General features: G+C 44.1%; 1 protein-coding gene across 1 annotated transcript in view; it reads left to right on the top strand.

The window, feature by feature from the left end:
• The window catches only part of carm1 (coactivator-associated arginine methyltransferase 1), a 175,304-nt gene that overhangs the window by 2,884 nt on the left and 155,032 nt on the right, over window positions 1-17,388 (top strand). Inside the window, exon 2 of the mRNA XM_037689301.1 lies at window positions 13,861-13,986. Coding sequence (XP_037545229.1) covers window positions 13,861-13,986 — 126 coding nt within the window. The remainder of the gene's footprint in view (window positions 1-13,860; window positions 13,987-17,388) is intronic.

Below are 17,388 nucleotides of genomic sequence, written 5' to 3'. Positions count from 1 at the left end.
GTCTGGAGACTGGCTAGGCCACTCCAGAACCTTGATATGCTTCTTACAGAGCCACTCCTTGGTTCTCCTGGCTGTGTGCTTCGGGTCATTGTCATGTTGGAAGACCCAGCCATGACTCATCTTCAATGCTCTCACTGAGGGAAGGAGGTTGTTCCCCAAAATCTCTCACTACATGGCCCTGGTCATCCTCTCCTTAATACAGTGCAGTCGTCCTGTCTCTTGTGCAGAAAAACACCCCAAAGCATGATGCTTCCTCCCCCATGCTTCACAGTAGGGATGGTGTTTTTGGGATGGTACTCATCATTCTTTGTCCTCCAAACACGGCGAGTGGAATTAAGACCAAAAAGTTCTAGTTTGGTCTCATCTGACCACAGAACTTTCTCCCATGACTCCTCTGGATCATCCAAATGGTCATGGTCAAACTTAAGACGGGCCTGGACGTGCGCTTATTTAAGCAGGGGAACCTTCCGTGCCATGCATGATTTTAAACTATGACGTCTTAGTGTATTACTACCCACAGTAACCATGGAAACAGTGGCGCCAGCTCTCTTCAGGTCATTGAACAGCTCCTCCTGTGTAGTTCTGGGCTGATTCCTCACCTTTCTTAGGATCATCGATACACCACGAGGTGAGATCTTGCATGGAGCCCCAGTCTGAGGGAGATTGACAGTCATGTTTAGCTTCTTCCATTTTCTAATAGTTGCTCCAACAGTTGATCTTTTTTCACCAAGCTGCTTGGCAATTGCCCCGTAGCCCTTTCCAGCCTTGTGGAGGTCTACAATTTTGTCTCTGGTGTCTTTGGACAGCTCTTTGGTCTTAGCCATGTTAGTAGTTGGAGTCTTACTGATTGTGTGGGGTGGACAGGTGTCTTTATGCAGCTACCGACCTCAAACAGGTGCTTCTGATTTAGAATAATAAGTGGAGTGGAGGTGGACATTATAGAGGAGGACTAACAGGTCTTTGAGGGCCAGAACTGTTGCTGATTGGCAGGTGTTCAAATACTTATTTGCAGCAGTAACACACAAATGAATTATTAAAAAAATCATACATTGTGATTTCCGGATTTTTCTTTTAGATTATGTCTCTCACAGTGGACATGCACCTAAGATAAAAATTTCAGACCCCTCCATGATTTCTAAGTGGGAGAACTTGCAAAGTCGCAGGGTGTTCAAATACTTATTTTCCTCACTTTATATGTGTATGTAAATTAAAACTCTGATGAACCAGATTTTACAAAAACATCTAGATTTACATTTTTATAGGTTTTCATCATCATTTGATGTATTTGCACTCATTGTCTACTTTGTCTATTTTTAATGTTCATTTTAGATGTGTGGTTTTCTTTCTTGTTCTCATATATACATTTTATTTTTAGCTTTGCTTTAAAGTTCTTGTTTTGTGATTTGTACATTTGTGGGTTAAAATAAAGTTGAACTGAAGGTCGTCTCTTTTCTTTAAACATGTTTTAGGGAAATATTCCTGAGATCCAATAGTTCTATTTCGTATAGGCTTCGCCCTTTAAGGCTTTTGCTTAGTGGGTTTATCCCGTTATGCGCAGCATAAGCACTGAAAAATTTAGTCCACGCCCACCTGCTGTGTGGGCCCCACCCTGTCCGTATAAATTACGTTAAGAGCGGGAAATCGACTCCCATTTTTTCTTCAGCGAGCTAAATAGCACTGTCAGAAGAACAAAGAAGGAAAATTATGTAGATGACCAACCTTTGTTAAGGATGCTTGGCCCGGCAGTCGACCTCCGGTTGTCCGGTGAGTTCTCCTCCCCGAGGAGAAGCTGACGAGCAGTCTTATTTCAAGGTAAGCGCCGAGGAATATTTCTCAGTGACAGGTCACTACACGCTGGACAACGCTATCTTGTATTTTTCCTCTTATCGCCGACCCTCTGAGCGAATCGGATGGTTCCTGTGGGACAGGCGCGCTCAGCTGCAGCCCCCGCTGCTCATTCCCTTCTGTGGAGCGTAGTGTCGGTGGAGGGGGGCTGAGTGAATGCTCACCCCATCCCACCTCGTTTCGCATCGGCGATCACACCGCTCCCGGCCGACGGCGCCCTCAGGGGTTGCCCGGCGTAACCCAGGAGGCGGCTGACATGAAAGGACCCCTTTTTTACGTCCTACGCCTTTTCCTGCCAGTTCGGATGATCCGGCGGGAAGGTTGTTTACTGGGCTCCATTCTGGCTCACCGTCTTCATCCATATGGCCTCATGTTCCCAACAGGACGTCCTACGGGCGAGGCCACAGACGGGTTTTTTCCTGGTAGATTGGGAGAGCCGGTCTCTACAGTCCGCACCCATCCCCAGAGCAGGGGTTCACTGAGCGGAAAGTCCCTCCGTGCCCCCTGGAGCCGAGCCTGATGGAGGCTTCATCGGAGTAGATGTCGAGGTGGACCAGCGTTCCGTGCCTCCAGTTAGCATAACCGAGACGGTGACACCGCTCTCCAACTGAGCTCACCAGCATGTGTTCCACACGGCCACAGCGAACAACACGTTACGCCGTTGGCAAACACGTTCAGAGGCGGGAAGAGACGGTGGCCCTCTGTCCTTCGGCTCACTCCACTCGTAGCGGCTACTTGCTAACGACGCTGCCGGCCCCTGCAGTACGCTCAGTCTACAGGTCAGCTGACGCCATCCTCAACCGGTGCGCGTCTTTTGCTGTCTGCCGCCCTGCATCGCGGCCGGAAAACGAGGTCCCAGAGGTTCTCTTGGCTCGTCACTCCACCTTCCTCTCAGGAGAGATGCAGGAGTTTGTTGGTGATCCTCTTTTCATCAGCGAGAGATCATTTCAAGATGCTCCACGGCTGCTCAACGCCTCCCCAGCTCTGCTACGCCAGCCCCTCCCGTCAGATGTCCCCAGCAGCTGGAAGTTTTTTTTTTCCCGGACTTCGCCAACAGGGGGCCCTCCAGGACAACAAACAGAGCTCAACGGAAAGTAACCAGGTGTCCGGTCGCTGGAGGTGTGTTGATGACACTGTGAAATAACATAATTTTATGATGAAGTGTCCCTTAGCCAGGCTGTCAGCATGGTTATCTGACAAGCGGCTCCATCACACACACTCATCACGAATGAGCCTTTTTAAGGTTGTTTTCATTCACTGTCAGCGGTGCCGATGTGCACCCCCGCGGCATGAAAGCGCACACGCAGCCCTCAGCGCCCGCCGTTCACGTCAACGTTCACGTGAGACCACGGTACGAGCTCAGCAACGTATCTCGCTCCCGGCAGAAGCGACACACGTTTTCTCATTGCGGTGGTGTCAACGCGCGCTCCCGCGGCGTTAGCAGTTTCACAAGCCTCACAGCGGCTCTGCTCCTTTATCCTCGAAGAAGGTTTTCTGTATTAATACTGCAGCTCGTGGAATCATTCTGAAGTTCACGTGACTTGCAGCCAAGAATGAACGTGTTTCTGCAGACCGAGCCAGTGGTAGCCTCGCTTCACCGATGCCGCGCGCTGCTTCCTGACCGCTCCAGTGCCAACGCGCGCTCCCGCGGCGTCAGCAGCTCCACAAGCCTCACAGCGGCTCAGCTCATACATCCTCGAAGAAGGGGTTTTTGTCTGAATTAATATTGCAGCTTGTGGAATCACTCAAAAGCTCACGTGATTCGCAGCAAACAATGATCGTATTTCTGCAGACCGAGCCAGTGGTAACCCCGCTCCACCGATGGCGCGCGGTGCCTCCTTACCGCACCAGTGCCAACGCGCGCCCCCGCGGCAATCCTGGCTTAAAGCATCGCATGAGGACGCACACACACGACCTTTCAGGGCGCGTCGGCTCATATGTGCACCCGCTTCCCGAGCGTTACACAGAGCAGCGGTACACAACGTGAACACAACACATGAGCTGTTTCCCCGTAGCAACACACAACGTCTTGCACACTCGCTAAGCGCGCTCCAGTTCACATCAGCATGTATGTGAGTTTTCACAGCATAAATGCGTGCCCGCTTTATAACTTATAAACGGGTGGCAATGAACGTGCGCTTCCAGACGGATGGGCGAACCGTTTTCATCCGGGATTCACGCTGCAGTTCAGCTCAAACCCCGGTGTGGAGGAACTCTGTGACGTTTTTTCTGTCATTTATGAACAGATCTCGTCCCCTCTAGCAGAAGCTCAGGAATTTTTTTTTAAATGTAATTTCTAGAGTCTCAGACGGAGAGGAAATGCAAGGTCTCTCATCATTTCCTGGCCCCAATGAACCGGAAAGATGAGATTTATTCTAGATTGTCAATTTCTGAGCTGTGAGAAACAACACTCCATTATGCGCCCGAGCTGCTTTAATTCTGCGTTATCTGGACACCTGCTGCTGCTGAGCAGCTTGTACAGACAGGTGGCAGCAGTGCAACTCACGTGAATCGGTTGAGTGATATCAGCTGTTTTCCATCAGCAGACCTAGGTCACACACATTTAACAAGCTGTGGGGGCGCTGTGGCTCTCCACACAGCAGCTGTTTTAAATGTTTTTTGAAGTGTCGCACGGGATCTTTGAATGTGACTCAACACTGACCTTGAGCTGCAGAATCATCAGGGTTTTTGATTCTCAGACAGCAAGTGACTGTTGCATACATACTAGCAGGAAATGTATGCATTTTTTCAACCCATGTGCCACATTGTGAGACAGATGCTGTGTGGGGCACACCCAATCTGCTCTCCATTGGAGTGGGTACATCTCATGTATTATAAAGAACTCCATTGATTTTGCTAACAAAGTTCAACACTTAAAACTAACCCCAGGAGAAACACTTGTATCGTATGATGTGACTTCTCTTTTCACATGCATACCCATCTCTGAAGCAGTAGAAACCGTCAGAAAACAACTTCTACAAGACAAGGACTTAATCAACAGGACCAACTTCACCCCAGACCAGATCTGCACCCTATTGGATCTCTGCCTCTCCACCACTTATTTCAAGTTCAATGACAGTTTTTACAGACAGAAGCACGGCTGTGCCATGGGATCTCCAGTGTCACCCATTGTTGCCAATATCTACATGGAGGAAGTGGAACAGAGAGCCCTAAACTCCTTTGAGGGAACAACGCCAAGCCATTGGTTCCGTTATGTGGATGACACCTGGGTCAAAATCCAAGCCAAGGAAATAGAAGCGTTCACCAGACACATTAACTCGGTCGATAACAACATCAAGTTCACCAGAGAGGATGCAAATGACAACAAGCTGCCTTTTTTGGACTGTTTGGTTCAGATGGAGAGAGAGGACAGCCTCAACATTGAAGTGTACAGGAAACCAACCCACACAGACCAGTATCTTCTGTTTGACTCCCACCATCCACTGGAACACAAACTCTCTGTCATCAGAACTTTACAACATCGGGCCAAATGCGTCCCCACGAAGACAGAAGGGAAGGAAAAGGAACTGAAACACGTTCAAGAAGCTCTTCAAACATGTGGATATCCTAACTGGGCTTTTGTCAAGTCAGCGAGGAAATCTACAAAACACACCAATAAACAGAAAAAGGAGAACAACAGACGTAAAAACATTGTCATCCCTTATGTCGCTGGAGTATCAGGTAAATTCAGAAGGATCTTCAACAAACACAAGATCCCTAGTACATTTCAAACCCAGCAGGATCCTCAGACAGACTGGTCCACCCTAAGGACAAAACACCCATCCACAAACAGAGTGGTGTAGTGTATGCGGTCCAGTGCAGCGAGGACTGTCCAGACCTCTACATTGGAGAAACTAAACAGCCTCTTCACAGACGCATGACTCAACACAGGAGAGCCACCTCCTCTGGACAAAATTGCGCAGTTCACCTCCACCTCACAGATAAGGGACACTCTTTTGAGGACCAAAATGTGCACATTTTGGACCGAGAACACCGATGGTTTGAAAGGGGGGTGAAAAAAGCAATTTATGTAAAAAGAGAAAAGCCGTCTCTTAACAGAGGAGGAGGCTTCAGATTTCCACTTTCAAAAACATATAATGCAACTTTAAAACAGATTCCCAGCCGGTTTTCACACCTGATGGGAACAGAGGGGCCTCAACTGTGAATTAGAGGAACAAAGACCTACTGTTTAGATTTTTAGGTGTGAACTGCCAATCTACATATATGTGTGTGTGTGTGTGTGTGTCTTATGTGTGTGTGTGTCTTATCTCACTCAGCCTTATAACCTGTATCTCTCACTCTCTGCTCTTTGAATTGAGAGCTCCTCGGATGAGGAGCGAAACGTCTTCTGTTACAAATAAAGTCCAGTTGTTTTTGTATTGAACGCTTTTTGAATTCATCATGTCCTGGATGACTGAGAATCTTCACCAGCATATCTAATGTATTCCACCCAGAGCTATGGCTCAGACACGGTAGAATCCTGCCACCGTCTGCGGACGTGTAGCAACACGAGAGAACGCTCAATGTCAATTATAATTAGCGTGGAGCCATAGGACGATCCACTGCTGGGTGGACGTGCTGCTCACAGCCTTTGGTCGTAATGCCTATCACCTTCTTCTCTCCCTCTGGTATCACGGTTTTCTGAACCGAGCTCAGGAGAAGGGACTGGCAGCTCCTCTGCCCGAAGTGCGTGAACGCATCATGGTTCCCAGGCCTACGACATTTGTTATCAGGACGCTCGTAGAACCTGCCGTGGAGGGAGGACGCTTCCCTCCAGGCGGGAGGAACGATCAGGAATTAATCAGAATAGGCCAGCGCCTGTGGTTTGGCCGCTGTGCAGATCTTTGAGAGGATGGATCTCTCTCAAGATGTAGTGCGTACGATTCAGTAGTCACGTGCTGCAACCACCACAGCGCTGTTCACATCAAGTGGTCAGTTTTTCAACGCTGCTGTACAGAAAGGCGTAGAGGCCACTTCATGTCCACTGGACGACATGCTGTCTTTCTGCAGCAGCCGCGGGACAGATATCTGGTGTCCAGCACGACTATTTTATGCTGCAACCGTGTTTTCTTCTTGTCTCAAAGTTGTCGTAGACAGAACAACCTTTAATCATCCTCTGACGGAGCATTTTGTCTCAGATTGATATAGCAGCTGTGGGCCTGTTGTGACACGGGAAACGCTCAGTGTCAATTATGCGCTTCTCTGAGCCCATGAGACGAACCACCGCTGGGGGGTGGATGCGTTTGTCCACAGTCCATGGCCCAAAATGCTTCTGTACGCTTTTTCTCCACCTCCTCTGATCTTACGGTTCTTGAACCGAGCTCAGGTGGAAGGATTGACAGCTCTCCTGGTGGCCCCGAGCGCATGGGTGCACCATGGTTCCCAGCCCTGAAACGCCTGCTGTCGGGGTGCCCGTGGAAACTGCCGTAGAGGGAGGATGCTCTCCTTCCAGGCAGGAGGAGCGACCAGGAGTTACCCAGAAATAGGCCAGCACCTGTGGTCTGGCCGTTGAACGAATCCACTTAGAGAGGATGGGTTGCCCACAGGATGTAATGCGCACAATTCAGGTTTCTCGTGGTGCATCTACCACAACAATGTACACATCAAAGCGGACAGCTTTTCAGTGCTGATGTACAGAGAAGGATGTAGAGGCCACCTCATGTTCTTTAGGTGGCATGCTGTTCTTTCTGCAGCAGCTGATGGACAGAAATTTGCATCCAGCACGTTTAAAACGTATGCTGCAGCCATCTCTTCCTGACATGACGGTTTCTGAGACAGAACAGGTTTTATCATCCGCTGATGAAGCATTTTCTAAAAGGTGTACAGAGACGCAGGCCTGTCTCACACCCACTTGTTTCCAGTGGGATTTAATACTGGTCCTGCAGGTCCTGATCAAAGCTTCATTTGAACCTTTGGATCAGGTTCCACTTAAATTCTTGTCTCTTTAAACAGCACTGCTGCTGGCTTTAACATCCGCTAAGAGAGTGAGTGTTTTTATCTGCCCTCTCTGTCGCTCCGTCATGTCTCAGAAATTAGGCTGACGGCAGCTCAGCTGATTTTAGACCAACCCAGCTTTTATGCCTAATACATCACGAGCTCTTTTGATTCAAGATCTGTTTTATTGAAATTTTTTCCATTTTTTAACAAACAGAAAGAAGAAAAAAAATAAAAAATAAAAAAAATAAAAAGAAATAGCAAAGTTGGCAATAAAAACATTTACATGTAAGCATTAGTAAAGACATAATTGGCTTGAGTCAATTTAAATTATATCACATACAGTATAACCAACACAGGATAAAGGAAAATAATCCCTCCCTAATCACTGCCAAACAGAAAGGAGAAAAAGAAAAGAATTAAGAAGCTAAGATAGCCAAGATACTGCATTACCCCGAAGGAGTTGTGTTGTCAAAGAGACTGGAATAAATTCAGGAAAGTTCTCCAAACTTTCTCAAATTTGCCTTCTTTCTGTTGGAGTGACAATCTGATTTTCTCCAACTTTAAAGAAGACATGATGTCAGTCAACCACTGAGCGTGAGTGGGGGGAAATGGTTCTCTCCACCTGAGCAGAATGGCTCGTCTGGCCAGGAGAGAGGTGAAAGATAGTACATGCCGTTGGTTTTTATTTAGATTTGTCACTCCCTCTGCGACACCAAACAAAGCAATCAGTGGGTCTGGGCTCAGATGTGTACCTAGCACACGTGATAAAGTCTGAAAAATTTCCCTCCAATATTTGTTCAGGGATGAGCAAAACCAAAACATGTGTGAGAGGGACGCTTCAGCGTATTTACATCTTACACAGTATGGGCTGACATCAGGATACATAAAGGACAGTTTCAGTTTAGAGATGTGGGCTCTGTGCACCACTTTAAATTGGATTAGGTAATGTCTAGCACATAGAGAACTGGAGCTCACCAGTCTGAGTATGGAGGTCCAGGAGTTCTCTGAAATAGAGAAGCCAAGATCCTCTTCCCAAGCAGCTTTGAATTTATCTGAGGGAACACGCTTCAAATCCAGTAATCTGCTATAGATGGATGAAATAGAATGTTTTTTATTAGGGTCTAGAGAAAGAATAGTATCAACAGTATTGGTATCTGTTGAAATGGAGAGGCTTGGCAGATGAAGGATAATAAAGTGTCGTATTTGGAGATACCTGAAAAAGTTTGATTGAGGAAGGCTAAATTTTTCACTTAATTGTTGAAATGAAGCTAGAGTGTTATTGTGGAACAAGTCTTTGAAGCGTACTATGCCCCTTCTCTCCCATTCTTTGAAAACAGGGTCCTGAGATGAGGGTTTGAAGGACTGGTTAGACATGATAGGGGTATAGAGAGAGAAACTGGAGAGATCGAAGCATTTACGAAATTGTACCCATATTTTTAGTGAGTGTTTAACAACTGGGTTTGTAATAGTTGTAAGTGGTGGAAGTGGGAGCGAGGATCCCAAAAAGGCCAGGGTGGACCACTTCCCGGAACATATTGACTCCATCGCTACCCAGTCAGGGCAGTCCGGCCTATTGTAATAGAATGATAAAGATGCAAGGCAATGCAAGTTTGCAGCCCAATAATAGAAACGGAGATTTGGAAGGGCAAGGCCGCCTGCGATCTTGGTTTTTTGGAGATGTGTCTTATTTAAGCGCGGACGTTTTCCCTGCCAGAGATACGATGAAATGATGGAATTTAATTGCACAAAAAATGAACCAGGAATAAAAACTGGAATGGTTTGGAAGAGATACAAAAATTTAGGCAAAGTGAGCATTTTGACTGAATTAATGCGGCCTATGAGAGATGTGGAAAGCGGTGACCACCGGGATAACGCCTGCTTTGTCTGGTTCAGTAGAGAGACAAAATTTTCTTGGTACAGATCTTTGTACATCCTAGTAACTATAACACCCAGGTAAGAGAATTTTTGATTCTCAACTTTCAGAGGCCAATTACTGAAGTCAAGAGCCTGTGCCAAGGTATTAATGGGGAAAATTACACTTTTACTTAAGTTTAATTTGTAACCAGAATGTATTCCAAATTCCTTAAGCAATGATAGAATGGAAGGCAATGTGTCAGTCGGGTGAGAGATGAAGAGTAGGAGGTCATCAGCATAGAGGGATACCCTGTGCTCCAGACCACAAGGATCTTCAACAAACACAAGATCCCTAGTACATTTCAAACCCAGCAGGACTCTCAGACAGAGGCTGGTCCACCCTAAGGACAAAACACCCATACACACAGAGTGGTGTAGTGTATGAGGTCCAGTGCAGCGAGGACTGTCCAGACCTCTACATTGGAGAAACTAAACAGCCTCTTCACAGACGCATGACTCAACACAGGAGATCCAGCTCCACAGGACAAGACTCAGCTGTTCACCTCCATCTCACAGATAAGGGACACTCTTTTGAGGACCAAAATGTGCACATTTTGGACCGAGAACACAGATGGTTTGAGAGGGGGGTGAAGGAAGCAATTTATGTAAAAAGAGAAAAGCCGTCTCTTAACAGAGGAGGAGGCCTCAGATTCCCACTTTCAAAAACATATAATGCAACTTTAAAACAGATTCCCAGCCAGTTTTCACACCTGATGGGAACAGAGGGGCCTCGTCTGTGAATTAGAGGAACAAAGACCTACTGTTTAGGTTTTTAGGTGTGAACTGCCAATCTACATATATGTGTGTGTGTGTGTGTGTGTGTCTTATGTGTGTGTGTGTGTGTCTTATGTGTGTGTGTGTCTTATCTCACTCAGCCTTATAACCTGTATCTCTCACTCTCTGCTCTTTGAATTGAGAAAGCTCCTCGGATGAGGAGCGAAACGTCTTTTGTTACAAATAAAGTCCAGTTGTTTTTGTATTGAACGCTTTTTGAATTTACCAAATATTAAGTTTCATTTTTCTGGTGTATCAAATACTTATTTCACGCAATAAAATGGAAATTAATTATTTAAAAATCATACATTGTATTTTCTGGATTTTTGTTTTAGATTCCATCACTCACAGTTGAAGAGTACCTATGATAAAAATTACAGTCATCTACAAGCTTTGCAAGTGGGAAAACCTGAAAAATCAACAGTCAAATACTTGTTCTCCCCACTGTACAACGCGAGGACTGAGTTAGCAGCACTGTTGCTCACAGCTAACAAACTTTTCAACTAAACATGTCGCTGTGTGGAAGTATTTTACACTAGAAACACCACAAAACAAGACAGCAATGTCTGCAGAGCCATAGCGTCACATTAAACCATGTTAAAGTTAGTTGTAGATTGGACATTCGAGCTCCGTGGCTTCAGCGGGGCGCTGCTCTTTGCTCAACTTGATAAAGGCGACTCCACCCCGGCCAGCTGCGTCCAATCTGCCCCGCTCAGTCTGCCGTCTCTGAGGAGGGACAGACTGAGCACGGCTGACCCAAATCAAACTGCCTGCTTCAGATTGAACAAGAAGAAGACGTCGCTGAAACCACGGAGCTCAAATGTTTACAGAGAAGTTGATAAACTTCATCATGATTAATGACCAGCCACTATCAATTGTAGAAAATGAAGGATTTCTCAGCTTGATGCTATCAAGATATAGTTTACCCTCCAGGAGATATTTATCAGTACAACAGTAAACAATCATAAAAAAACATATGAATTGATAATTATATATATATATATATATATATATATATATATATATATATATAACAAAACAAAAAAACAGCTACATTATAGTGATGTAAAATACTAAAACCAGGAACATGTTTGTTGGTTTATACCATGAACTTAGCAGGTGTTTGAAGCCATTTAAAATTTTATTTTAATTCATTTATTCTATCATTTAAAATAAACAAAATAAATTAAAAAAAATCATCAAAAAGAAAACATTGAATGAAAAGAGTGCAGAAAGAAGAAAAATATTATATCTGACCCTTATTTAAATAATATAAAATAACAATTAAACAATCACTTAAATTAATCCCTTTAATATCCACTTTAAAGCTAGGAATAAAAACAAACATGTTTTGTGTTAGCAGAATTTAATTCTAACTTTAAAACTTATCCAACATTAATAAAACTTACCTCAAGTTGCCTTTTTGGACATGCATGCATATATTTGTACAAATTGTACTTGAGAGCAGATTATTACAGCCTCATGTAAAATCAATGATGATGATGGTATCGGAACTGGATCATATCGGCCGATATTCAGTCTTAGGTATCGGCATCGGATCGGAAGTTTAAAAAAGTGGATCAGTGCATCCCTATAGATAACGTTCCCCCATGCCTTTTGACCAAAATGGACAAGTTTGAAATCGACTGAGCGAAATCCCTAGGAGGAGTTTGTTCAAATGCGGAGGCTGTAAATCGCCAAAAAGATGTAAAAATTGGGCTGTCATTCCAAAATGGCCGCCTTCCTGTTTATCGTACAACGTTGGTGCCAGAAGGTTTTCTGTGCATCTTGGGATCTGGACAAGCGTACCAAATTCCATGTTTCTACAACAAACTAAGGTTAATGCAGAGGGTATTTTGAAAATTTCCAGGTGGCGCTCTTGAGCCATTTCTGTTGCGATTTTTGCTTCGCCCTTAAAATATGTAATTTTTTACCAGTCCTGGTGTGTCCGCCAAATTTGGTGAGTTTTGGAATATGCTAAGGCCCCCAAAAGGCCAATTAATTTGCCAAAAAAATTGCTTCGCTACTCGTGCCTAAATAGGACTGAGCAGCAAAGTACTGCGAAGGCCTATTGTAATTGCTCAGTTTATTAGACCCGAGGAATTTTTCCGTCAAATGAATTGGCCTTTTGGGGGCCTTAACATATTCCAAAACTCGCCAAATTTGGCGGACGCATCAGGACTGGTGAAAAACTACGTATTTTAAGGGCGTCGCAAAAATCACAACAGAAACGGCTCAAGAGTGCCACCTGGTAATTAATATATGATAATTTAGGAAAAAAATGTACATTTAAAAACCGCAGCTGATACCAAAACTATTTAACAATAAAAATCAGTGGTTCTACCAGTGATTTAATGAATATTTACCACATTTTATCTGTACTATGGTATTTCACTTCCGGTCACATGACCCCTTAAGACTTCTGGGTAATATTTCCCGGTGTATATAATTTTTTAATAATTTCAGTTATGCAAGTGTTTGACACTTGTATGCCCATTTGTTGTGATTTTGTGTCCAGTGATTATGCTTACCAGTAGATATTTACCAGTATTTTGTTCATTTAAAGGTATAATGTCTGTTACCATGAGTCAAAACCTGAAGCTTTAAGTATACCTAGGATCCAACATTTTTCAATAAGGTCATCTGGACAGTTTCTTTTTTTTGTGCTGAAACATTTCCCCTTCCATCCAGAAGACTTCATCAGTCAAGGGAACACACAACAAAACTGATTCTTCCCCCAACAGCTTACTCCAAAGTGGAACAAACCAGTTCTGCTTGTGATAAGATGGTCTCTTTGGTACACCCCCTCCTCCATTGCCGGCCCTCTTTTTTGTTGACAGTCATGTCAAACTGGTTGACAGCAAAGTCCATGCTCAATAATCCAGGTATACAATCCAACATTTTTCAGTCAGGTGAAAAACTGAAAAATGTTGGATTGTATACCTGGATTTTTGAGCATGGACTTTGTTGTTATACCTAGGATGACCACTCAAGCTTAGTGTATGTTAAAAGCAAGCCATAGACTGTGATTGCCATCAAGTGTCTGAGTTTTGTACTACATCAAGTACAACACAGACAAAGTTGGGCGCTTACTTTCACTATACAGTGAATACCTGCGGCTTAACAGCCGGTGCATCTTATTTATGTACAAAATTATGATTTATCTTATATTTAATATTTGCGGCTTATATTCAGGTGCGCATTGTAGTCCGGAAATTACGGTCTTGATACATCCTAATTCTTTGCTATTATATCCTAGTTCTTTATTACATCCCAACTCTTTGCCTATACAGTGACTGTACTTAAAACATACTGAATTGTGATTTGTTCTGCGAAGCCTTATTGTATTTCAGCTCTTATTTAATACATCCCCATTCTTGTCTTTTGTAGGAGAGGACACGAGCGTTTTCAAGTGTTCGGTTTCCAGGGAGACCGAGTGCAGCCGTGTGGGAAAACAGTCGTTCATCATCACTCTGGGCTGCAACAGTGTCCTCCTACAGTTCTCATCACCTGCAGGTACACCCAGACTAGGGCTGGGCGATATGGACCAAAATTAATGTCTCAACATTTTTACAAAAATCGCGATATACGATGTATATCTCGATATTTTTCCTTTCCATAAAGTAATAACAAAAATATATTTGAGTTAAGTTTTGTCCCAGTCACACAGGAACATTTATTAACAACAGGTGTAACTGTACGAAATAAATGCCTAAAAAATAAAATATTTACATATATTAAATAGTTCATTTTTTAGACATTTATTTACATATATTAAATAATAATTCTCTTCAGCTGGGGGCAGCTGTGGTTGAGATGCTAAAGCAGTCGTCCTTCAGTGGGAGAGTTGGGGGTTTGATTCTACCAGCAGTCATATGCTTAAGTGTCCCTGGGCAAGACACTGAACCCCTCATAGCCTCTGATGTGTGTTCCATCAGTGTATGAATGTGATAAAGCTCTGATTAGACTCTTTAGAATGATTTGTTCAATTAGCTTTGTAGAGAGCTAGTAGAGTGCTGTATGAATGGGTCAATGAGGACACAGTGTAGTGGAAAGCGCTTTGAGTATCTTGAAATAAGATAGAAAGGCGCTATATAAGTACAGTCCATTTACCATTTACGGTAGTGAGCCCCCACTTGGAACCTTGAAGCTGCAGTTCCGACAGACCTGTCTCCTTCCTTGAAACAAACCATGGTTCAGAGCTCATTTAGCCGTGCTGTGCCTTTTAGAGGAACGGAGAGAGAGGAAGCGCAACATTAGTAAATCAGCAATTTATCATATCTCTAAAAATACGGTCCAGTCTCAGCTGTGTGGAACAAGAAGGCTAAAGCATTAGCCATCTTGTTAGCCGCTAAGGACCGTATCTTTAGCGATATGATAAACTGCTGATTTATTAATGTTGCGCTCAGGCACAGCATGGCTAAATGAGCTCTGAACCGTGGTTTATTTCAAGAAAGGAGACAGGTCTGTCGGAGCTAGTAGCTTCACACACGCTCAGCTGCTCGTGTTTACTTCTACTAAATGTCTCCTCTCCTGCCCGTCCACCTCTTGGAGATGCAGAAAGGGGAGGGGGAACGTGGCTGAGGGCTGTGTGTTTGTGTTCGAGGAGGTAGAAGGAGGGGGGTGAGTGGGAGAAAGAAGACGGCAGGATTTCTAAGTATAAAACTATATTGGTTTATATCGAGATAGTCTCAAATTATATTGCAAAAATTTTTTTTTATCTCCATCCATTATCTTTTACCTGCTTCTTCCATTTTGGGTCAATAGGTCGCCAGTGCTCATGTCCAGCAATCACTGTGCGAGGGGCGGGGGACACCCTGGACAGGTCGCAAGTACATCAAGTCCATCATATTTTAAAAATATCGAGATATCGCCCAGCCCTAACCCAGACCAACTGTCATCATGGAAACACCTCATTCTGCTGCAGTCCATGTACAGAGTCTAAAAAAGTTAAATCTGGTCCTCTGGACATTCAAAAAAACAAAACAAAGCAAATCAACAAAAAAATGTAGAAACGTTTCGTCTCTCATCCGAGAGACTTCCTCAGTCTGAGGAGCTGTATTCAGCTCAGTCTCTTAAATAGCACCTTCTCAGAGTGGATCAACCAGTTTGCTGCTGACAACCAAAACCAGCTGATCACATGCTCAAGAAGGACCATCAGCCTAACAATGGATCATTAGCACACTGATGGCTGTTTACTGTTCACAGAGGGTTGAGTGATACTAGCAATCACAGCATTGTAAGAGGGGGACAGTTGAACCCGGAGGCTCCACCCCTGTTTAATGATGGACGATTTCTTTTCACAAAGATGGCCTCCTTTACTCCTCTCTCAAACCATCGTTCCTCTCTGTCCAGGATGTGAACATCTTCATCCCTGAAAGAGTGACCGCTGGCCTGGAGATGAGTGTAGACCTCAGAGTCCTGGCCTGATGATGTTGATCTTCTGTGCTGGTCCATCCTTTTGGCCAGTGGCTGTTTAGTTTCCCTGATGTAAGACTGATCACCCTCCTGACACTGAACAACATACACAACATTACTCTGTTTGTGCCGGGGGACTGGATCTTTGGGATGAACCAGTCTTTGCCATAATGTATTTTGGGGTTTAAAAGCCACTGGGACGTTGTGTTTAGAAAATAAACGTCTCAGTTTCTCTGATACTCCCTCAACATATGGAATGACCACTGGTCTGGGTCTGGGTTCCTCCTTTTCACCTGTTGGCTGACTGGAGTCCTGTTTGGGTTTCTTCTCTGCTTTCAGGAAGGCCCAGTTAGGATATCCACATTGCTCTAGAGCCTGTCTTGTGTGGGATTTCTCCTTCTGCCTGGCTCCTGAGCTAGTGGGGACGCTGTCTGCTCTGTGGTACAGAGTCCTGATGACTCCTAACTTGTGCTCCAAAGGGTGATGGGAGTCAAACTGCAAATACTGGTCTGTGTGGGTGGGTTTGCGGTACACCTCAGTTTGCAAATGTCCTCTATCAGAGACTGAGACCTCACAGTCCAAGAAAGCCAACCTGCCATTTTTTTCATCTTCTCGTGTGAACTTGATGTATTTATCCACAGAGTTGATGTGGTCAGTAAAATGTTGGACTTCCTGAGATTTGATTTTAACCCAGGTGTCGTCAACATACCTGAACCAATGACTTGGTGGTGTCCCTGAAAAGGACGTCAAGGCTCTCTTTTCTACCTCCTCCATGTACAGGTTGGCAACAATAGGAGAAACTGGAGACCCCATAGCACACCCATGTTTCTGCCTATAATAGTAAACAGCCATCAGTGTGCTAATGATCCATTGTTAGGCTGATGGTCCGTCTTGACCATGTGATCAGCTGGTTCTGGTTGTCAGCAGCAAAACTGGTTGATCCACTCTGAGAAGGTGCTATTTAAGAGACTGAGCTGAAAACAGCACTTCAGACTGAGAAAGTCTTTCAGATGAAAGACAAAACATATCTACATTTTTTTTTTAGTAGTTTTTTTTTTTTAATGTCCACAGGACCAGGCTTAACTTTAGTTTTTTCTACCTGGATTATTGAGCATGCATCAGGATAACACTTTGTTTTATTAACTTTTACTTATCAGCAAACTCGTTAGGTTATAAGTTTAAAAATGTTTTGTTTTTATAAATTGTAAATGTTGGTACAATCAAGACAGCAAGCAGACGCTGCTTTTTATCTTACAATTTTTTTTTCAATTTTCTAAGGCAAGACATTTTTACTTATAGAACACATTTCAGCATCGAGGCATGTTTCAAACTGTTTTACACAAACTATGAAAAACATTTTGGACATAGTGCAAAATAACAATAAAAAGCATATAGAAAATTAAAAATGTAACATACAGACACCTAAGTCAAGTCAGTCAAGTCAGATTTCTCTCTCTCTCTCTCTCTCTCTCTCTCTCTCTCTCTCTCTCTCTCTCTCTC

The sequence above is a fragment of the Nematolebias whitei genome, chromosome 15, assembly GCF_014905685.2.
Source record: "Nematolebias whitei isolate Nwh7 chromosome 15, NemWhi1, whole genome shotgun sequence".
NCBI lineage: Eukaryota > Metazoa > Chordata > Actinopteri > Cyprinodontiformes > Rivulidae > Nematolebias > Nematolebias whitei.
This window is presented reverse-complemented; position numbering and strand designations above follow the sequence as displayed.